The sequence below is a fragment of the Centroberyx affinis genome, unplaced genomic scaffold, assembly GCF_046629955.1.
Source record: "Centroberyx affinis isolate AG114_WGS23_722 - 3 ecotype Tasmania unplaced genomic scaffold, CSIRO-AGI_Caff_v1 ptg003690l_1, whole genome shotgun sequence".
Classification (NCBI taxonomy): domain Eukaryota; kingdom Metazoa; phylum Chordata; class Actinopteri; order Beryciformes; family Berycidae; genus Centroberyx; species Centroberyx affinis.
Genome location: NW_027281585.1, coordinates 99,976 through 122,406, shown reverse-complemented (window position 1 = coordinate 122,406; position 22,431 = coordinate 99,976). Strand labels below are relative to the sequence as shown.

General features: G+C 43.8%; 2 protein-coding genes across 8 annotated transcripts; one reads left to right on the top strand and one right to left on the bottom strand.

Annotated features, from left to right (window-relative positions):
* The first annotated feature begins 2,129 nt into the window (after nt 1–2,129).
* LOC139661989 (ADP-ribosylation factor-binding protein GGA1-like) lies at nt 2,130–12,447 on the top strand. 5 transcript variants are annotated; one of them, XM_071540587.1, is made up of 18 exons: nt 2,130–2,182; nt 2,777–2,861; nt 3,293–3,368; nt 4,044–4,142; nt 4,303–4,426; nt 4,703–4,803; nt 5,012–5,092; nt 5,612–5,749; nt 5,939–6,020; nt 7,103–7,216; nt 7,381–7,530; nt 7,844–7,917; nt 8,110–8,285; nt 9,266–9,344; nt 9,387–9,499; nt 9,625–9,790; nt 10,186–10,296; nt 11,010–12,447. In XM_071540587.1, exons 1-18 carry the CDS (start codon nt 2,140–2,142, stop codon nt 11,118–11,120), a joined length of 1,923 nt encoding a protein of 640 aa, XP_071396688.1. In that variant the 5' UTR covers nt 2,130–2,139; the 3' UTR covers nt 11,121–12,447. The 5 variants fall into 5 exon arrangements, with proteins under 5 accessions (XP_071396688.1, XP_071396687.1, XP_071396685.1 ...); XM_071540586.1 differs by having other exon boundaries at nt 8,110–8,297; XM_071540584.1 differs by having other exon boundaries at nt 8,110–8,297; nt 9,266–9,495; nt 9,621–9,790.
* Nucleotides 12,448–12,615: 168 nt separating this feature from the next.
* On the bottom strand, nt 12,616–22,389 carry LOC139661987 (probable ATP-dependent RNA helicase DDX17). 3 transcript variants are annotated; one of them, XM_071540580.1, is made up of 13 exons: nt 21,989–22,389; nt 21,662–21,821; nt 21,370–21,466; nt 21,128–21,261; nt 20,854–20,919; nt 20,542–20,683; nt 19,273–19,433; nt 18,891–19,063; nt 18,532–18,642; nt 18,257–18,318; nt 18,033–18,092; nt 14,687–14,923; nt 12,616–14,239 (listed from the first exon to the last, which is right to left on the bottom strand). In XM_071540580.1, exons 1-13 carry the CDS (start codon nt 22,036–22,038, stop codon nt 13,731–13,733), a joined length of 1,962 nt encoding a protein of 653 aa, XP_071396681.1. In that variant the 5' UTR covers nt 22,039–22,389; the 3' UTR covers nt 12,616–13,730. The 3 variants fall into 3 exon arrangements, with proteins under 3 accessions (XP_071396681.1, XP_071396683.1, XP_071396682.1); XM_071540582.1 differs by having other exon boundaries at nt 14,696–14,923; XM_071540581.1 differs by having other exon boundaries at nt 21,662–21,818.
* Between the last annotated feature and the right edge of the window lie 42 nt (nt 22,390–22,431).

The window sequence follows — 22,431 nt, the reverse complement described above, 5'->3', positions numbered from 1 at the left end:
TTGAGTGAGGCATGCTTGCACTGCAGCTTGCACTCAAACACAGTTGGAAATAACTCACCAGTCGGTTATTTTGATAAACATTATCTTTGGAGAGGGAGCTGAAATCTCTGGAGCAAGGTGAGGAAAGGAAGGGGTTGATTAATTAGTGATGAAATGACAGATGAAAATCACATCAGTTCAGATGTTCATTGCTCTGTTAGTTTCATACAGAAAAATACTGAAGAATGTCAGAAAAAGAACAGTTTGACTGATGAAGAGTGGTTATGCAGACAAAAGATCAGATGTAAAAGGTAAAAATACCAAGATAACTAGTCCCATCTAATAGGACGAGAGAGAGAGAGAGAGAGAGAGAGAGAGAGAGAGAGAGAGAGAGAGAGAGAGAGATTAAGGAGGAGAGGAGAGCCGCTTATGCCCAGGCAGTTTGCAGGTCCTCCCCTGCTCGAGATTAGACAGCATGTTGGTCAATCTGGACCAGGACAAAGACTCCCACTGAGCAGGGACAAGAGACAAAGGCCAGGATTCTGCCTAACGTTTCCAACACTGTAGAAAAGTCAAATAAAGCAGCACACCTGTAGATGAGGTGGGCGATGCACCTCCACTGTCCCCCCCTATCCATAGCGGATCTGGCTAAGTGGGTTTGCAGGAACAGAGAGATCCATAACCACCACCACCAGTCTTCTAATGGCCTACTTACATCAAGTCAGGTCGATGTTTGTGGATGATGGCACAAAAGGCAAGTCCGTCTCTGAACGAGGTTGACATGTTCTTTATGTCCACGTTGGGGTAATTAGCGCATTTTACGCGGCACCATTCAAGTAAAGCCTTCGGTGATCCCATTTCTTGCGCGGGGGTTGGCACGAGGACCGGGTGAACATGCTACAATATGTCAGAGAAGATCAAATGAAGCTGGTCTACTGTTACTTCGTGGAGGAAACGGGAAACTAGCATCTGTTACCTTGCCACTAGTATGTGCAGAAGAAAGAAACCTGTAGCGTCGCCCACCACACTGCAGCAACGAGTCTCCGTGGCAGCAGGAAGAAATGGTTTCCTGTTCGTTCATCGAATAAAACAAATTGGTATCCGCGCATGAAAACGAGGTCAGATTGTTTCAGTGTTGCCAACCACAACAAACTCTGAAATCTGGCTGGCTCCCCCTCATAGCAGAGTCCAAGCTGCAGCAGTTTGTCAACAGTAACGTCGACGGACTTTTCTCCATGGTGAAGTGACGTTGCTCTCCTCCTGACCAAAACATTAGAGTCCACCGAGCATTATTGGTTGACTTGTTTGCAGAAAGCAGAGGGAAATTCAATTTAAATGGAATCCGTTACTTGCTGTAGCCTACTTGTTGTGCTGCACATGCACTGCAGTGCGCAATAGCTGCCGCTTGAGGGAGACATCGGGCTCGATCTCTAAAATTAGGTAGAGTCGGTTTCTGGTTTCAAGTTTATTTCTCAGATGTTGGGGTTCGGGGCCATAGCTAAAGTACACCTATTTTTTTATGAAAACGTTTTAGATTCACTTCAGAGTTAGGCTATGCTTTCAGCAGATTGTCATTTAAAATATGTTATTTCAGTATTAAATCCGCAAATGGATGGTAATAGGAAGTTTTATATTCATTGAATAAACAATAACACACTGCACGTATGTGGTTTCACAATGTACACCACTATTCTCCAGTGGTTTGTATCGACAGCAGATCCATTACTCAAGCCCACTGTATCAAGTGCTTTTCAGCTTGACTCATCAGTCAATGGAATGTACAAGTTCCGGTCAGACATTTCAAAATAAAGCCCTAATTGGGGAACTGGTGCAAAACTTTTTGAGTAATAATACACAGTACCAAGAGAGATTGAATAGAATAGAATAGAATAGACTAGAATACAATGGAATAGAATAGAATAGATTTACGGATAAACATATAGTGAATGCTTTCACTATATATTTATTTTATTTATATGTATGCTTTTTTCAAAGCATATGTTGATAGCCATACAGGGCTAAGAAAATGTCACGCTTTCATTTTGAAGGCAAAATCCTCTAACTCCCGGTCTGTTCTGGTCTCTAGCTTGACGCAGGTCTCCGACCGTACGTGGTCGTGAGTCCCTCGCGAGACCGATGCATGACATAAATCTCGTAGTGATGGCTGCGCCGCCCGATGCGGAGAGTTTGGAGTCTCGTATCAGTGAGTATTTCAAAGTTATTTACCAAGTCAGTGTTCGCTAGAGAGGTCGACGTGCAAAATAATATCCACGAGTTGCAGCGAACAAGATGACAGCTCGTGGCCGTAGCGTCTACTGATTGAGAGGAGCAGAGACCCTAGTACCATCAGACCAGGATGCTAACGCGTTAGTTAGCTCCGTAGCTGTTGTGCTTGCCAGCTGTCAACACAGCCTGACGTAGCGTTAGCAAGGCTTGCTAGCTCAACAAGGTAGTGAGCAACAAGGCAGTGAGCCACCTCCTTGGGTTTATAGGTTAGATTACAACATGGGATATGGCCTCAAAAGAAACTTCTAGATGAGAGAGTGGCAGAGTGCGTCTATCGAGAGCAAGCTAGCTACACTCCATTAGCACCTTGTATTTTTCTCAGTACGGAGACATGACTGCTAGGGATATGAGTCTCACTGGATTTTGAATCATGCACAATACAGGAAGCCTGTTTTGCTTGGTTCAAGTTATCAATATCGAAAATAATGATGCCATGTTTAAGGCATTTTAATACAGTCAAAATAACGTCTGTCTGCTCTATTGTGTGATATCCAATTTCCTAACGTTTCAGACAGAGCCACCAACCCACTGAACAGAGACACAGACTGGGGCAGCATCCATGCCTTCTGTGACCAGCTCAACAATGATCTGGAGGGGTAAGAGAAAGCCACAGGGCCTGGGAATCTCTTGGGTTTCTTCCTTTAATGTTGGGCTAGTTGGTACTGATTAATTTTTAAATATTGGACATTTAATCCATGGTAGTCCTCTTTTTTTTTTTTACACCCAGGAGGTCATATAAATGGGGCTGTTAACCCTCTTGAATTTAGAAATCATGATGATTCTCCTTTGTTAATTTAGATGCAAAATGAGGAGGAAGCAATACAATTATTCTGTCTACTATCTACATATTAAGACTGAACACTCCCAGTGCATCCTATGAGTCATAGTTGTGTGTTTCTGAACATAAGATCTGTGTGACTCATGGCACACAGTACTGCAGTTGCAGTTGCCGTTGCTCACTTGCCATCTGACGCTCAGTGCAGTGCAGTGGCTGGAGGTTCAATATTCTTCATGACTTGTATTACAGACCCCAACTGGCCACCAGGCTCCTGGCCCACAAGATCCAGTCTCCACAGGAGTGGGAGGCCATGCAGGCGCTCCTGGTAAGTTCATGAGAGAGGATTGAACCAGGGTTAGATGATATATCAGTGTGCTCATATATTGTGCTGATATTGCCCTTTTATAAAAAAAAATCAGATATCAGCCAGTCACTTTATGATGGATATGATGCAGTTTGTTTGAAAACATATTTATTGTTTAATTGATCAATGCTAAAATAGTTGTCTACGGGAAGCCCTTAACCTGAATTTATTTTAATGTGACATTGTGATTGGATTGCACACAAGTATGCATTATTATTACTATCATTATTAGTAGTAGTGGTAGTATATCTGGATTTTAGTGGAGAGTTTTAGTGCCACATGGTTTAAATGCTGTTTCATAGGCTTTTCTATCCTGACAAGAATACAATTCTTGGGAAACAGTGGACACATGGAATTTTTGGCATAGAAATGCAATAATTGAAGATACTGGATACCAGTAAAAAAAATATTGCCTATTGGCAGCTTTAATCCAAAAATATGATAATCAGACTCCAAAACCCCATATGGTTCAAACCCTAGATCAGACAGTTGGTAGGAGTTGATATTTTTCATACTTTTTGAAAGGACTCTGTGCTTTTGAGTTTATGCTGTCTAAACATGTATTGAGTAGTTTTAACTAGCCAACCTAGTATGGTGTCGCTGTCTTCTGATGTTGCCTTGTGTTTTTTTAACCAGGTGCTGGAGACGTGTATGAAAAACTGTGGAAAAAGGTTCCACAGTGAAGTCGGCAAGTTCCGGTTTCTCAACGAACTCATCAAAGTAGTTTCTCCGAAGGTAAGACCTGGATGTGTGTCTCTGCGTGCATGTGTGAATTTAAATGGGTTTTTATTCATATATGGCTGTCAGCGTCAATCACTCAGATTAAATTCTGTCACTTTCACTGTTAATGACTCAATTTTGTCGTCTTCTTCATCAATCCACCCCCTCTACTCAGTACCTGGGCTCGCGGTCACCAGAGCCGGTAAAAAAGAAAGTTCTGGAGTTGATCTATAGCTGGACCTTGGGTTTGCCTGATGAGGCCAAGATCTCAGATGCCTACCAGATGCTGAAGAAACAGGGTATGTTTTTCAGATCGACTTGTATACTCAAATTATAGATTTTGACTCAGATCAGAACATATTGTGGGGCAAGTTAGCTTATATGAATCCACCCATATTTGAATGAGCACTTTTAACCATTTCACCACAAGGTGCTTTACATGGCAAGAAAGGACAAATCTAAAGATAAATACAGAGAGAGATAAAACACAGCAGTGAATGAGGATGATGGATGTACTAATGCATGTATTAAGTATTTAACTCATTGTCTTTTCATATTCCGGGTTTGTAAACCAGGTATTGTCAAACAGGACCCAGAGCTGCCGCCTGACAAACTACTGAACCCTCCTCCACCCAGACCCAAGAATGCCATTTTTGAGGATGAGGAGAAGTCGAAAGTAAGAATTTGTCTAAAGAACGAAAAGAATCGCTATCATTTGAAAATCTTCTTTTTGGGGACACATGTACATGTATGCCAGGTTAATCCCCACTTCCCCGATCATGTTTCTTTCATCATTGTCCTCTTTTCCCTCTGGGATTAATAAAGAGTTTGTTCATTCATTCTGTCATTCTTCACCATCTGACCTCTGCCTGCCTCTTTGCCAGATGCTGTCTCGCCTGTTGAATAGCACGCACCCTGAAGACCTAAAAGCAGCCAACAAACTCATCAAAGAAATGGTCCAAGAGGTAAGTCTCTTTCCTTCTCCTTCCGCCTTCTTTTAAAAATTACATTTTTCACATCTGTTAAACATAAACTGCAGCACCACTTTGTAGTGTCGCAGAGAAAAGTATAGTCTTGTGTGTGTGTGCGTGCTTGTAAGAGAAGGATTAACGATACCAGCGTGCTGCGTTGAAGGAGATGGCAGGAACATTAGCTGAACGAGGAAGTGGGTTGCTTGCCCTGGAGGGTTTTGTGTGTCACTGGCAGAGTGATTCAGCAGGAGCTCTGAGAATAAATTTGTCCTGATTTTGGGGAGTAATAGGAGCTGCTCTTTGCTTTTATCCCTAGACATCACTAATGGCCTCTCCCTGACCTTTTCTTTTTTATACCTCTGCATCCTTCCCTCTGGCTATGTCTTTGTCTGTCTATTGTATGTTCCTATGGCTCGCTTCATGTCTCATCATTTTCATATATGTGTGTGTGTGTGCGCACACTCTCACGTGCGTGTCTTTGTGACTTTGACTCTGTCTGTCTGTCTGTGTTAGGACCAGAAGCGAGCAGAGAAGGTGTCGAAGCGGGTGAACGCCATCCAGGAAGTGAAGGAGAGCGTCAGTCTGCTGACTCAGCTGCTGGAGGACTACGACAGGACCGCCAGCGAGCAGAGCAACGCTGAACTCATACAGGTCTTGATCAGTGGATGTGCACATGTACACACGAGCGAAGACAAAAGCTGAAAGACTGAGACAGAGAAAACAGACGGCAATGCTAAGCTCTCTCAATCAGAGGGAGATGCATGTAAAGTGTACATCTGCATTGTAGTAACCAATCAGACAGAGAAACTTAACTTCAGGTGTTTGATGCTGTGTGTTTAGGACTTGTACCAGCGCTGTGAGAAGATGAGACCTACGCTGTTCAGACTGGCAAGTGACACAGAGGACAACGACGAGGCCCTGGGTGAGTTTTACTTTATTCATCTACCATTAATTATAATGTAAATGGAATAAGAAGTCTCGTATGACCAGAGAAACAAGGTGTTACTGTCATTGGGAGGCAGGGTGGTCTAGAGGTAAGCATGGCCGTCCCATAATAAAAGGTTCACAGGTTCAATCACTGCAACAGCCATATTAGCCTCAAGCAAGACATTGCACCCCTACCTACCTCTTTGTAAGTAGCTCCGGATAAGGTAATTGCAAATTTAAAAACTATCTGAAAACCCGTTGCAAGTCCAGGCACAAACATTGCTTACTGACAGCTTGGTCAGCTTTACATATAAACTGACTGACAGATGTATCCTCTGAAGTATTGTCAGTGTCCATGCAGAAATCGTTTATCTCCAATCTTGCTATTTTGTACTGTAATTGCCAGTTGACATTTTCTCCCACATGTAGAAAATGTGTCATGGTCCTAGGACTAAACCATTTATAATGCATTGTTAAAATGTCAAAAAATACATGGATATCAGTTCAGATAATTTACCAGTCTTCTTTATTCCTGAAAAGTCAAGTTGACATATTGGGGACAATGCAATGTAATATCGTCGCTGTTGGGTGAAAACCTGGTATCTCCAAATTGTCAACTTTTCAGGAACTAAGAAAGTCACCCTTGTTTTTAGCTTGATGACAATGTATTTTTGAGTTGATCCAATGGTTCTGAAGGGGTTTCATAAACTCAAGAGGTCAGGGAATTTTCTCAACCCATAGAGGAGCATGAAATCTTTAATTTGAAGTAAAAACAAGAAAATCGCCAAATTGGAGTTATGGGGTTTTCACATGATAGTAGCGATATGATACCTCTAGGGAAAGTCTGGTTTCACTTGCTCCCTCCAGTGAGGTCAGAGGTCAGGGTCAGCTACCAAACAGCACCCCTGGAGCAGGACGGATGCTTGCCGTCACGGTTTCTTACACCCGGGTGTTCCAGATGGAGGACGGTCTTCCTAACGTCTAGGCCCCCCTGCCGCCCAATAGGAGACAGAACGGTTCTGAAGGATATCAACAATATGAAAACTGTAAGGAGTGTATCCTCATGTCTTTCCACAGCGGAGATCCTGCAGGCCAACGACAGCCTGACCCAGGTCATCAACCTGTACAAGCAGCAAGTGAAGGGCGAGGAAGTGAACGGCAACAACACAGTAAACACACAGAGACAAACGGGTGGGTGAAACATCAAGGAAAACCAATGTGAAAACTCAGACAGCACATAATGAGTGATCTCAGATGTTCACAAATATGTCCATAATCATTTGTAGTGCTGTTGCTGAGTTTTTGTTCTAAGCATTTCAATTTGAAAGTGCTGTCATTGACCCCATTCCTCACAGGAAGGATGGCGCTACTAGATCTGTCAGGATTGGACACGTCACCCCAGTCCCCTCCCTCCTTCCCAGAGTTCCCCACTCCGACAGACAGCCTGAACGCCCCGTCCCAGGAGATGGGGATCAGTCTCCTAGACGATGAGCTCATGTCACTAGGTAACAGCCTGACAGACAACACACTGTCTTCTAACTTTACCTGTTGTTTTGTTTGACCAACACAAGATTACACACACTGCCTATTTCTATATATATGTACTGTATATACTGTATATAGATACACACACATAGATAGATAGATAGATAGATAGATAGATAGATAGATAGATAGATGGATAGATAAAAAATCTTAATGTCTATATGTGTTATGCAGGTTCCACACAATTGTTATGAGTGTTATGGTAGATAGATAGAGAGAGAGAGATAGAGAGAGAGATAGATTTTTTTGACTTTGTGTCCTTGCCTCACCCAGGTTTGAGTGAAGGGACCCACACCTCTAACCCTGCTTCCCAGCCTGAGGACTCCACAGCATGGGACTCCTTCCAGGTGAGAGAAGGGAGAATTATAATTGTGATTATTCACTAATCGTTCATATGAATAACATTTAGGTCATTAGTCAAACACACCAAACCTCTTTTCCAATTTGGAAAATATTACAATTCATTCACAATTAATGCTTCAATCTAATCACTAAGACATTGGTACTATTCTTTTGTGTCTGTCGCTTTCCACCAACAGTCCTCTGACAGCATAGACGCAGACATCCCAGCAGCACCCAGTCTTCTCCTGAGTCCAGACCCGCCCTCCCACTCTCAGCCCCTGTCCTCTGGCTCCACCCCTGGGAGCTCGGCCCTGGACGAGCTGGACCTGCTGGGGAAGACCCTGCTGCAGCAGTCCCTGCCTCCAGAGGGCCTGCAGGTCAAATGGTAACTTACTAATAATACTAAACTACCATCACATTACTGAGATATTGCACTGCTTCACTGAAACTCTATAAAACAGTGCCCTTTTTAAAAAAAAAAGAAAAGTGTTGCTTCAATTGCATTTTATGCTGATAATTTGAAAAGGTCTGTCGCACTTTGTTTCCATAACGACTGGCTGCAGTAGCTGCCACTATCAGCAAACAGAACTTGTGTGCAATTGCCAGATACTAGAAACTCCTAGAACACAGCCAATGTGCTCCATACTGATGAGAGTAACAACTACTACCAGCTTTTCTACCAGTTTTTTCCTCCTATGTACCGTGAAACCCTGCCTCTTCATTGTGATTGGTTGCCTCACAAAAAAGCAGTCCCTGTCATATTTGCGCTTCTAAAAAGTTTAACTTTTCTCAACTTTAGAAAGTACTCCACTTTACCTAAAAAGATGCCAGGATGGCTCAGGATAAGAATAATGTTCTTTGAGATGTTTTGAATAATTGTAGTTTAGTTAAAAGTGTTTTCATATGAAGACTAAGTCCTCACAGGCAGAACAGAAAATACTGGACCTTGATTGGTTGACAATACCAGGTCCTCTAATGCAAATGAGGTAAACCTGCTGAGTGGAGGCTTTCCACTTCAGATTCTGCAAACCTGTCTGGTTGGAAGGATTTCAGTAATTCTTTAGTGAGGCAGCCAATCAGGACCAAGTCCAGTTGTGATGCATTGACTGGAATTGAATCTGAAACTACATGTAAAAAGAGAGTGGATTTTTCAAAATGCAATAATAATAAATTTAACCACTCAAACAAAATGAAATTTTGACAACGTATCCTATAAACATCTTTGATCATATATGTATGTACATATAGGAAATTTTAAATTCCTATAATAGGGCCACTTTAAATTTGGTCCATGATGAAGATGTTAGAATTGAGCATTATGTCAAAAGGGCAGTTTTTCTTTTCTGCTTTCAGGGACAAGCAGCAGTCCAAACCGACTCTGCGAGATCTCCAGAGCAAGTCTGGATCCAACATCACCCCAAGCCCCATCCCAGTCTTCACCTCTGAACCCCCCGGGGCTCTGCTGAACTCTCAGCCCGGCCTTGGAGCTACATTGCTGGATATGTCCCCTACTCACACGGAGACTCCCCCGGCAGAAGTCACCCTGACTGATGTTTTTGTACCGCTAGAATCCATTAAGCCCAGTAAGTAGATTAACCTGGTGAACTTTGTGCTTACACCCACCTGGAAGTGCAAAGTATTATTTCCCCTTCTCCCCTGCTGTTTCTCTCTTCATCTCCCTGTTTCTTTCTGTCCTCTCCTCCTCCAGGTAGTCTGTTACCGGTGACTGTGTTTGATGGACACAGTTTGCGGGTTCTGTTCCACTTTGCTTGCGACTCACCTCCGTCTCGTCCCGATGTGCTGGTGGTCATCATCTCCATGCTCTCCTCTGCCCCCGTCCCTGTGACCAACATTAACTTCCAGACCTCTGCTCCAAAGGTCAGCTCTCAGGAACTTAGAGGCCCTTGTCCCCTATCAATTTGATATTGGCACTATATTGACCAATAGATATTGATCTTAAGCAATAGATATAAGGGTTACGCAAAAGAGGTTGCTAATCACCATTATAATACATTTTATTTACATCAAAAGCAGAGTTTACAAATTGCTTCACAAAAAGGCATCAAAAGAGACGGTAAAATATGGTAAAATGGAGATAAAAAACTGGCAAACACAAAACAAGAGTGGGCAAAATCTAATTTGTCGTTAACAGTGTTATCTATAATGGATTTCATCTCATAAAGACATTACTGTTACTTTATAATCTCTGTAACGAGAGGATGATATGGCTGTTGTAAATGAGCCTGTGATGTTTTTTTATTTATCGATTGCAGTCCATGGCGGTGAAGCTGCAGCCACCATCGGGAACGGAGCTTCCAGCCTTCAACCCCATCCTCCCTCCTGCTGCTGTCACACAGATCCTGCTGCTGGCAAACCCAAACAAGGTAGGCCAACATGGTTCTCTGTCAAGTCAAATCAAACTTAAATGATGATACTGGTGTGGGGTTTTTTTTTTTTTTTTTTAGTTTGAGCCAATCACCTAGGTTGCCCCTCTCCTTTACATTATTCCTGGTGTGGCATGCAATCAGCACAGCCGGAGACAACAGAGCTCATTTTTGTCCCTTCAGAAGAAGCCATTTGCTGCTGTTCGTTCTTGTACAGTATGAAAAACAACTTCCACAGACTCACAAATTGCCCGAGCTAGATAATCCATCACAGTAAATATGAAGCCTTAATTTAGTTCAGTCAGTTTCTGTTTTATTTCATGTTGTCAAAAAACTATTTGGGCTGTAACTTTAATCCTACTGCTCTAACCAATTCAGTGGACTGTAATGGCTGTGATAGTAGCTTGTACTTGCCCAGCCTCCTTTGAATATCCTGAACTTGTACTTCTGGACTAAATACTCGACACGGCTGTATGTCAGTTTCCCCTCTGTGGCATCTGGCTGACAAGTTCATCTAACTTTAGATCATGAGATTACTATAAAACTAAGATGCAGTCTGTGTAGCCAGTTTAAGGCATTATTTTCCTCCATATACCCAGGAGGAGCCTGATACTGAGATGACTGTCCACCAAATAGACAGTTGTTTTTATGGCTGTAAGCACCTATTTATTCACCTCCCGTATCTCTTGTGTGTGTGTGTGTGTGTGTTCCAGGAGAAAGTGCAGCTGCAGTACAGGTTAACCTTCACCATGGGAGAGGAGCAGCACGACGAGAGCGGCAGTCTAGAACAGTTCCCTCCTCCTGAGACGTGGGGGAACCTATAGCGTTCACACGGGACCACAACCTGACAGACTCTCTGCTTTCAGACTCCGCTTCCTTCCCAGTCCAACTCTCCAACTCAACACGTCGCATCAACTATTTGGTTTTTTTTGGGTTTTTTTTAACCACACTGTATTTTTTCAGTTGTTTTCTTTGGATTATCCTTCGCTCAATCAGTGTATTGTGTTTATGCTTTGCTCTTACGTGTCTAGGGCTAGTCTGCTGTACGTGGCTGCTTTAAAACAAAAAAACCCTGCAACTGCTTCCCCGGCTTTGTTGCAGCTTTGTCGTCTTGTTTTTAACAGGTAACGCTATGAAGGAAGAACACCTACATCTGGTGTGTGCATAATTACTGTCATCATCGTTTGGCGTGCTTGATTTTCATTCACCCGGTGCACAAAGTTGGGTCTTTGTCGAGAACGTCAACTTGCGGCCAGTTGCGTTCGCCTTCACTTCTGCATGCTCCGCCCACCTGGGGAACCGCGCTCGCAAAATCAAGCACACCAAAAGAGAGAGGAAATGTGAGTCACGTATTTGGGGGAAAAAAACAACAAAAAAAGCTGTACTGAATTCACTTTTGTGTTTATGTTGTGTCTATTTTGTGACGCGTGAATATACGCGTGAATATCATCATCATTTCTTTGGTCACGACTGAGTTCACTTTTTGATTTGCACAGGGAATGACTTCTTGGTAGTACTGTTGTTTTTCCTTTTTCCTGTCTTGTGGAAAGAACAAACTTACTGTAACATTGAAGTTCTGTTTTATCAGCCATATGTGCCTATTTTGCAGTTTGTTTCATATCCATTCTAGTGCACTCGGATGGATTATTTGTCTTGGTCTCATCTGTTACATGTCAGTCACATTAGGTCTGCAAACAGCTTGTCAGAGATACAGGTCAGCTTCAGAATAATCTTAGCAAATTGTTAATATTATAAGAGCATTTTCAGCTGCCTATAAATGAAATGTTGACAAAAAAATATATCTTTTGTTTAGCTAGTGACCTAATTCATAATTTCTGCTCTTATTTGGGGAAATTCAATATGGGTGACTTGAGTATATGCAAACTGAGCTGCACCCGGGTGTTCTGGGCAGTTTCTGTCTCTCTCGAACAGGCTCAACTTGTTTCGGTGATCTGCAATGCATGCTCGCCACGCTGAACCACCCCCTCCTCCCGACAGTCTCTCAGTCACATTCCACTGCACTACTTCTCTCCAATACAACTGCTTTGTAAATACTGATGATGGCAGTTCTGTTATGTACATTTTGTCTAGTGCGACGTGCAAGCGCATAACACTGAAAAAAATATATCTAATGGGTAATAAAGGTTTTTTCTTGGTGATTTGAAGCATGTTCATTTGCATGTTGTGTAGATAAGAAATCATTGTATGCGTATTCCTCCTCCCACCACACTGCAACTCAACCTATTGTCTCTTAAGCTGCTCTTCACTTTCACGTCATAATGCAAAGAACCTCAGAGTACACAATGCTACACTGAAAAGCTTTATTGAAACCTGAAAAACAAAAAGACGGTAAAAAGTGAACATGCTGTTGGTAAGCTATACATAGCTTATCTATCATCACTGTAGCAAAGACTTAACCACACTAGTGATTAATGGACCACAATAACTTGTGGTTGGACTCAGGAGATTTGAAAGTAAATAAAAACTTAAATGCTAGGAAGACTTGGGAGCTCAACTACATGCTTGTGATTTTGACAGGTGCTACAGCTCCACAAGGCCCCTCTAGGTTTGCTTAACTGTATCAAACCTTTACTCAATATCCATGTATGTTTTTCTGAATTAATGTTCCTAAAAACACTAAGGTAAAGAGTTCAAAGAAAATGTGTTCTAAAGAAGAAAAAGGAAAATCTCACTGAGTATACATGAGAACAATCTTTTTAACAATAATTGTATTGAAGGTCTATGGATCTCCATGGTTTACCTTCAACTAACTCAACACGTTCTTGCGGCTTACAAAGTTTCAAACATAAAAGTAAGGATATCATGTACTAAACCTACAACAGATCAGCTTAGAAACAAAACAAGATAAAGTAACTGAAGCACCTACCTTTGAAACACCTAAAGGCAAAATCAGATACTTTATAAATCCACTGAAGCAGCTCACATCAAGAGGCTCACAATACAAAAAACAGCAGGTTTGTACAAAAAGGTGTGAAATTATTTTCAAGTTTGCAGACAATCGTGACAAACTGAGTCGACTGACAGACAAGAGTCAGTTTTAGCCCAACATTAACTGATGAAAGTTGATTCATTTGACTTTCATGAAAGAACAATCTAAAGCAAAAAGGATTCACTATCTCATAAGAAACAAACAATTTGGGAATCCAGTCCAGATCTTGCTGTCATGGAATCTGATGTTGAAGAAATAACCATAACTCACCACTCAAATATAATATCACCGAGGCAGGAAATTCAAAGCACAGTGCACAAATGTGTTGCAACCCAAGCAAGCTCTTAATTGGAATGTTGATGTGACAGTGGTAAATCGTCAAGGACCCAAAGCTAAATCCTTACAAAGTCAGACGTTTATGATTGATTTTGAGGATAAAACAAATGTCTGAACGTGTAAGTGTGTGCGTTTTCCTCAGATCACTTTACTTTCTGCTTGAGGGTTGAGCGGGTGACGGAGACGCAAACTGGAAAGGCGAGTGCCCCATCAGGCCCATCATGGGCTGGGGAGGGTTAAACTGCTGGGCCATGAGCGGCTGGGGGCCGGACGGGGGCGGCGGCGGGGCCTGCCCCCCTCCGCTGCCCCCTGACCCAGAGCCGCCCCTGGAGCTGCTGTACTGGCTGCTGCTGCTGCTGCTGTTCTGGTACTGGTCGTAGGAGCTGGAGCTGGAGCCGTAGCTGCGCCCTCCGTCCCTGCTGCTGCGCTCTCTGTAGGAGGAGGAAGAGGAGGAGGAGGAGCGCTCGCCGTTGCGGCCGCTCCCTCCGTGGCCGTCTCGGCTGTCCCGACCGAAGCTGCCGCTGCCTCCCCGGCTGTCCTTGCTGCTGCCGCTGCTGCTGCCCCCGCCCACGGAGCGCATTCGCCGGTCGCACTCATCCTGATACATCAGGTTGGGATTGTTGGAGTTGGAGCCGCCGCGGAAACGAGGACGGCCGCCTGCAGACGAGAAAGAGAGACAAAGAAGAGAGAGAGGGGACAGATAGAAAAGAGAAGAAAATGCAACATCGGTCAAACCACCACCTGATCCCATTCACATTTTCTGCCTGTTGATGCACAACCTGCAGCACTAACTCAGCACTCCATCATCATTTTAAACCTTAAAAACTTTATGTTTAGTCTACTGTCATAACAGTAAAGCCGCAAGTCTATGTGCAGTTTTCTGTTACAAACTGGCCTGCAACTATTGTGTCAATCTATTGTGTAACTGTTTTGTAATCTGTCGGCACCAATTAACCAAATCAAAAATGGTTCCTATTAAAATCAGTTTCTTGCAGTGCTGGGGTCTCTGCAGCTAATTTATGTCCACCACATGAAACATCTAGTACTCTCCAACTTTCACAGGTTTAACCTGGGAGCTATTCCAGCAGGAGGTTGTTTCCTCACCTCCTCCGCCCCCCCCACGGCCAGTGTCGACCAACTGCAGCAGTTTGGGGTTGATGGCCTGACGGGCCTCCTCCAGCACCCGGATCAGCTCACGGGCCTGCCGGAGGTTCCCCGGGGTGAAGAAGGTGTAGGCCGTGCCTTTGTTGGTGCTGCGGGCCGTGCGGCCGATGCGGTGGATGTAGTCCTCCGAGGAGTTGGGATAGTCGTAATTGATGACAAACTTGACATCCTCCACATCTTAGATTTGGAGCAGGAGGGGGTTGAGATGGGGCGGTACGGTGGGTTAAGTTACAGGGAGGGAAAAGAGAAAAATAGAAGTTAGAACAAAACTAACACTGATTGACAACTGAATGAATATGCTCCATTCAGGAATTTTGGTTTTGAGTTTTGTGCTTTTGGAATTGGGGACACTCAAACAGACAATACCTGCAAGACACCCATCATCCTCCAAGAGCCTTACTTACCTGTCAAATGATGACTATTTGGTAGAATTTGTGCATTACACAATTAGAAATTGATTTTACTTACCATGCTAATTAATGCTAAGTACTTGCTCACATGCAAACAGATTACATGTGCTGTCTAATCTACAGATTAACTGAACTGCCTGAAGATGTCAAAAGGAGAGACAAATTTCATGGGGTAAGTCACCTTCAAAATCAAAAAACTAATCAGGTAATCCTTGAGTAAAAAAAAAAAGAGATGCAGCAGTCAAAAACGATTGCTGATTAAGAGTTTAAGCATAGGAATCAACTGAGAAAAAAGTTATTTTTGGGGGAAAACAAATTGTGGAGATTTCTTTCGTTTGTGTAAAACAAGTCAGAGGTCTGTTTCTCATTACAGTTGACAAAGGGCTCTGAAAACACTGCTGATTAGAGGAAAAACAAGTCTCCTTTTGGAGCACAACGAAGGCGGGCGGAGCGGGGAAATGGGGAAGGGGGGAGGGGGGTTGAGGTACTTACCCTGTATCAGAGATTTAGAGGTGACTTACAAGGTTTACCCCTCTGTCCCCCCACCCCCGCACCAGTCCTGGGAGGTCTGCAGGGGTAGGAGGAGAGCGCACAGGACAAAACACCGGTCCTTCCTCCCACCTCGCCACTCCTCCACATCCCTCCCAATGCTGGAAACTGTGGTGGATAAGACTATATTCTTATCTCTGCCTCTTCATGTCTCCCAGTCTTTTTTTTGCCTGGGAAAAATTGGTGGTGGCTTTTGGGTGTTTCTGGTTCATGGTGATGAGTCGAGAGGATCTAAACACTTTGTCACTTAGACTCGCCATTTCTTACATTAATAGGTGTCCAATTGTGGCATAGGATGGTGGGAGTGGCAGTTGAGATTTTCTCAAAGGGTTATGATGGTCTTTGATGGATGTGGCTTGTTCCAAATGCCTCCCGGGTCACTTCCAGAGTCTGGCAGTGGTATCTATGAGCCCAGCTATTCAAGTGCAGTAACAAGAAACAGACACTAGGGTGACGGTGTGGAGATTGTTGTTGTTTTGTTTTGTTTTTTAAAGGGGAGCTGACAAAGGGCTTTGCCAGGGAATTGCTGTCTTTAAGAGTTTGTGCCAAAGTACCTAAAGTACCTTTTTGCAAATCATCGAGCGATGATGAGTTATTTACGGACTGGACTGGCAGTCTGTGTACGATGTACACAAAGAAAAATGGTCAAAGTGTATAGAAGAAGGGGGGGGGGGGGGGGTGAAAGCAGGAGGAGGGCAAAAGGTCACAAAAGGGAGACTAAGCAGACAGACAGCGGTCAGAAACAGTTTAAAGAAAAGGAGAAGGAGACAAAGAGCAGAAGTTAAAGGGGAAGGGCAGTGGGAGGAGGGAGAAGAGAGAGGAAGGGGAAGGTGAATAATAAAGAGAAAGAAGGAAACAGATTGAAAAGGAGAAAAGTTGTGACCAAGAAAGAGAACGCGAGCAGGAGAGAAAAACAGGAGAGATGGGGTCCGAGAAAGAGAGGAAGAGAGAGTGAGAGAAATGACAGGACGACAGAGGAGCGAAAGGGAGGGAGATCGATACAGAGAGGTGGCTCCTCCAGGCCAGGACTCCTGCCAGCCAGGACCAGACATGACGTCCGCAGAGGGAGAGGCCGGCCGGCACAGCCAGTGGTGGGGGGTGTCAGGGGCTGGCATCAGGGGGCTGCAGGGGGCAGTTCAGAGGGGAGCCTCCAGCATAGCCGTCCATGCCCGGCTTTGGCTGCTTCCCTCCCTCACTTCCTGGCAGTTGTCTCTGTCTCTGTCTTCTTGTAACGCACCACTGTATCTCAGCTTCAGGGAACTTTAATAAGGCTATCATAGAGCTCGAATAAGGCTATCATAGATGAGTGTATCCATGGGTCCAATTTGGGGAAAATTTTGTTGTCTGACAAGCTAGTTTACATGTTTATCAATGGTAATGTTGCTCCTGAAGGCCTGTGCAGGAAAGGTTTCGTAATCAGTATCCCATAGCGATAAATACAGAGCTATGGCAAACTTGTCCAAAAAGTCTCTGGGTGAATCTGAGTTAATTTAAATGTTTGCGCTGAGTCTCTGTTACAGTTGATGTGGAGCGTTACTGTAGTGATGGCATGGCTGAGGGGAGTCCACCCTCCTCCATACCCCCCTCTTCGCCCTCTCAACTGACCGCCGCCCCCAACCCCAGGATCAAATTTGGAAGCCCAGCAGCGGCCCGCGCTCCCCCACCCTTGTCGCCCAGGCAGCCAGTGTCCTGGAAGGGGGGAGAGGTTTGTTTGAGGGCTCTGTTCTAGGTTTTCAGTAGAGATGGCTGTGTCTGGGATTGATTAATCAGGCCGTCTCTCTCCCCAACTCAGGTTTCGATTTGTCATGCCTAGGTCCGGCTGCAGGCTCCCGAGGGCCTGTGTGCTTCTAGTTGCCGGAAGAGAGACTTGGAAACAAAAAAAACAATAAAAATAAAATGAAAAGAAAACAAATGAACATAGAATTAGGTTCAAAAAATTGATTGCCATCTTGTAAGGGGCTGCTTCATCAACCATACCCCTTACATCTTCACACTTTATTCAACATCATTTCTATGTTCATAGTATTTTTCAATGTCTTATTCAATAGGGCAAAATGGCTTAAAGCCCCGCTTCAAATATGATATACTTCTCAGATACATACTGTATCTAACAAGTATGTTCGTTTTTTGAAAGAATGTGCATGTGTGTGTGGTTGACTACAAATCTACTGTGCAGAAACATGCAGTAAAAAAGTGATTATTATATACTGACCATTGTTCACATTATATTATTCTACATATTATATTATCTAGTCAAACAACTGTGTGTGAGAGTGTGTGGTTATGCTGAGGAAATATTGCTTTGCTCTTGAGCACACATGACATACCCAAACCACGTGAGGCCACATCAGTAGCAATGAGGATAGGAGCTTTGCCGCTACGGAACTCTGCAACACAACATGAAGGATGGACAACTATGAGCTGAATGGCATATCTTCAAAGAGACGACATCAAATAAAAGGGAATTACACTGCGACAACCAAAAGGGCACAAAAGGACAGTGTAGTTGATGCTAATCGTTGTGGTTCACATGTCCAGATCTTTGTTGTACCTGACAGCACCCAGTCTCTCTCTGGCTGGCTCTTGTCACCGTGAATACACATTGCTGGCCACCTAGGAAGCAAACCAGCAACCTGTCAGCTTCAGCACTTGATGAACATGATTATCACACAAGAGATCTTGGGTCATAAAAACTGTAGAGACTGGCTGACTGTCTGGAACACTATCAAATCTTAGGAGGTCTCATCAGTCAAACAAGTTTTGTGTAAAAGGCTTTTGTGAGCATGTTCAGGAAGTGTGTTCTTCCATCTTCCATGTCATACTGACCCATCTCGTCTCATCCTGCGTGTGAGGTCGTCACATCGTTTCTTGGTCTCCACAAAGATGATGGTTTTGTTCTCCTTCTCAGCCATAATCTCCTCCATCAACTGGAGCAATCTGAGGACAAAAAAAACGATTGCCCATTAGCATAAATAAAAGGGGGAAAAAAGGAAATTTGGCTTCAGCTTGTGCCTTGACTCATAACAGTCATACTTAATCACTTTGGGCATAAGCGGGGAGGGAGAAGAGAGGAAAGGCAGGAAAAACAGAAAGTTGGAATAAAAAGAAAAAAGGGGAATATAACAATGGGAGAAAGCCATGAACCAAAAATAAGAGTAAGAATTGCCAAGCGCCCAGCCTCTTACTTGTTGTCCTTCTCACTCTCCATGCAGACGTCAACAATCTGCAGGATGTTGTGGTTGGCGCTGAGTTCCAGGGCTCCAACATTGATCTGGACGTAGTCCTTCAGGAAGTCCTCTGCCAGCTGGCGAACTTCTTTAGGCCAGGTGGCACTCCACATCAGGGTCTGTCTGTCAGGCTGGGCAAAGAAAGAGAAAGAAGGAAAGAAGGACGGAGATTAAAAAAAACGTGCTGCTTCATGCTGCTTCATCTAATACCAACCAGCCAAAACATAATGCATATGGTAGCAACAGAGGCATCTTGTTGCTGTCAACCACTACTATCCTACAAAAACATAAACAAAACTTGTACGCTTTTTATTTAACTGAACCCCATTATTAGCTTTACCCTGATCTGGTCCACAATCTTGCGGATCTGTGGTTCAAAGCCCATGTCCAGCATGCGGTCAGCTTCATCCAGCACTAGGTATGTGCAGCGCCGCAGGTTGGTCTTCCCGGCCTCCAGGAAGTCAATCAGACGACCTGGGGTGGCGATGCAGATCTCGACACCTAGGAGAGACAAAAGGAGGTTGAATTACGATCTATAATTGATCCTCTTCACCAGGGTAGGAATTTCACGGCGGCCACGACAGCCATGGCCGTCCACGCCCCTATGGCCACCATGGCATTTGTGCCCTGCTACTGTCAAAATCTCGAGGTTGCTTTAAAAGGGTCAGTGGTCTCTTAGAACTGCAGCAGTCCTTGTAGCTTGGATTGGTCGTGCGCACGCGCACGCCAGCGTCAAATCGCATCAAAGCCACTAGCAGGCTACATTAAATTCATTTCGGAATATCAAGAAAACGGGAGTGCAACTGAGAAGGACTATATGCAGGTAAGCAAGCTAGCTAGTTATCGATAGATAGATAGCTGACTTATTTGTGCTTAACTGAATCAAACCTCTCTAAAATCTGCCATTTTTGGCGAAAATAACATAAGCCTTGGTGAAATATTTTGGCAAGAACATAGATTTTTGTCAGAGTGACTGTAAAATGTGAAGTTTGACTGCTACGTTACCCTGGAAATGGCGGACGTTGTATCGTTCCAATCGTGGTGCGTTTAGGGTCATTGGAAAGCTCGGAATTTCTAGTTTCCAGCGATACCAAGCAAGCATGTTATTGTAGACTGACCAGAAAATTATCCCGGATCTTTTGATCACAACTTGCATATATATATTTACAAAGTTTAAATTTGTATGACTTTATTGTTAAAATACTTCGTAATAAGACATAGTTTGGACAACATACAATTGGTTTACGGATTCTGAAAGCTGAAGACCCCATGTTTTCAAAACAGTACAACATTCATATCTTCTATTAATATTTGTAGGCTCCAAATCCTCTTATTTCACTCAATGGCCTTTGTGCCCTGGCATGTGGCCTTTGTGCCCTAAAAAATTTAGTAACACCGAAGGCAAAATGGCCTTACCCCTAAAATGACAAAATTCCAAGCCTGCTCTTCACGCAATACAACATACAAATTTAATCCAATGTCGGTGTAATAAAGACAATGTGACATGGATGTTCAGGCTGAGATGCTATAAAAAGGGATGAGGTTTATGTCTGGTTACTAATGTTATGTAACATAAAACAGCATTATCCAGACAGGAAATCCCCCTCACCTCTCTCCAGGTCACGGATTTGGGGTCCCTTGGGGGCGCCCCCATACACACATGTGCTTTTGATGCGGGACGACTTTCCATAGTCATATGCCACCTGTTGTACTTGCTGTGCCAGTTCTCTGGTGGGGGCCAGGACCAAGCACTGCAGAGGACACAAATAATGACATACCATCTTCTGGTTGGAGCAACAGCCACTGTATACGTGTATCAAGTAGGCTTTTAATCTGCGTTCCTTTCCACCTATGACTACTTCTAACTATGATATGAAAAGGCAGACTGCACTCTGTATATTCTGTTGCTCTCTTTACTTACAATGGGTCCATCTCCTCGCTCCAAGTAGGGCTGATGGTTGATGTGCACAATGGCAGGCAGGAGATACTGAGGACAGACAAACAGGGAGATTTATTATTACAGATGATGATATTTATGTACATGTAAATCCCTTATAATAATAATAATAATAACTTTATTTATTAAAATCATCCTTCAACAACTGACCTCCCACGAGATCCAGGCTGCTCTGTAGTCTACAAGTACAGTAATGTATCTGTCTTGGTAAGGACAGGAGTTGGGGAGGATATCTCACCGATAAGGTTTTCCCAGAGCCGGTCTGAGCGATGCCCACCATGTCTCTCCCACTGAGGGCCAGAGGGAAACCCTGCGCCTGGATGGCCGTGGGCTCCTTGAAGTTCTGCTGCATCAGCACATCCATTACATACTCTAGATAGGGGGTAAAAAAAACTTCAGGCTATTGCGGTAGTATCAGATTAAAATTAAGTGCAGTTCCAAGGTTTGTATGTGCAGATACACATGTATGCTTGTACTCACGAGGGAAATGCGCCTGATTGAAGTTAGTGACAGGCTTTGGGCAGCCTGAACCTCTGACAGTGATTTCTTTCTTCCTGCGAAACTCCTCAATGTCATACTGAAACCACAGGAGGACAACCCCCATGTGTTAAACCACCACAGACTAAACAAAGACCATGTAGGGGTGGGTAGTGTTTGTCAAACAGAGCGTATTACAGAATAATTTCTCTGTTTTTTACCTGTGTCAAAAGTTTGCAGTATGGTAGAATGCATCAAAAACACCATTGGTTTGAGTGTGACATTAGAAAAATACCTGACTCAACCGCTGCACTTCTGGATGTTCACTATAAAAGTTCTTTTCAAACTTGGGAAGCTCGTTCAGGTCCCATTTCTTCTTGCGTAAACGGTCCCCTGGGTTCCCAAACTTTTTATTGGGGGGAGGCCCACCTCTGCTGGACCCAAAACGAGGGCTTCTACAATACGATGAAACAAGCATCACCCTAGAGCTAACTTTGCTTTCTCTTGGACTACAATATAATGTCTCACTATATTTAACCGTTACAAAAGTCTCAACACACAAAGTCCCTCATAATCAAAACAAGTAAGATAGCGTTAGCTAGCATGCAGCTGATTAACTTACCCCCGGTCACGACCACGGTCCCGGTCTCTGTCTCCATATGACCCTCTCATTTTGAGCACACACGCTTCTTAAATAAGGATAAAGTGTGAAGTACGGCGAAACGGCCGACTAAAGAACCGTTAGCACGGTGCACGTCTTGTCTCCGAGGCTAGCTGGGCTTTGCTGACCGTTTCGGGCCTAGCTTGCAAACGACAACCAACGCGCACCCTAGTTTGGCCTGATGCTAACTTTTAACATTAGCTAAAGCAAAAAATAAAAATGATACCTTGCTAGTTCGTCAAATAATTCAATGATAACACAAAGCCATGTTTCTGGCGTGACACAAGCCTATATATATATTTTTTTTTTACCCAAATGTCAGTAACGTACAGACTCGACGGGAAGCAGTAGTCGTGCTGTGTTGTTTTTGTTGTTGCTTTGCGGTCCGGCGACGCGGCTTGCAG

Bases quoted from the DNA above. Each gene is read 5' to 3' on its own strand.
- LOC139661989 (XM_071540584.1), top strand. From the start codon at position 2,140: ATGGCTGCGCCGCCCGATGCGGAGAGTTTGGAGTCTCGTATCA. The intron at 3,369-4,043 runs GTAAGTTCATGA...TTTTTTAACCAG, and splicing joins AGGCCATGCAGGCGCTCCTG to GTGCTGGAGACGTGTATGAA. The intron at 4,427-4,702 runs GTATGTTTTTCA...TTTGTAAACCAG, and splicing joins CCAGATGCTGAAGAAACAGG to GTATTGTCAAACAGGACCCA.
- LOC139661987 (XM_071540580.1), bottom strand. From the start codon at position 22,038: ATGAGAGGGTCATATGGAGACAGAGACCGGGACCGTGGTCGTGACCGG. The intron at 21,262-21,369 runs GTGAGTACAAGC...CCCCCTATCTAG, and splicing joins CAATCAGGCGCATTTCCCTC to AGTATGTAATGGATGTGCTG. The intron at 19,434-20,541 runs GTGAGGGGGATT...TGTCTCTCCTAG, and splicing joins AATCCGTGACCTGGAGAGAG to GTGTCGAGATCTGCATCGCC.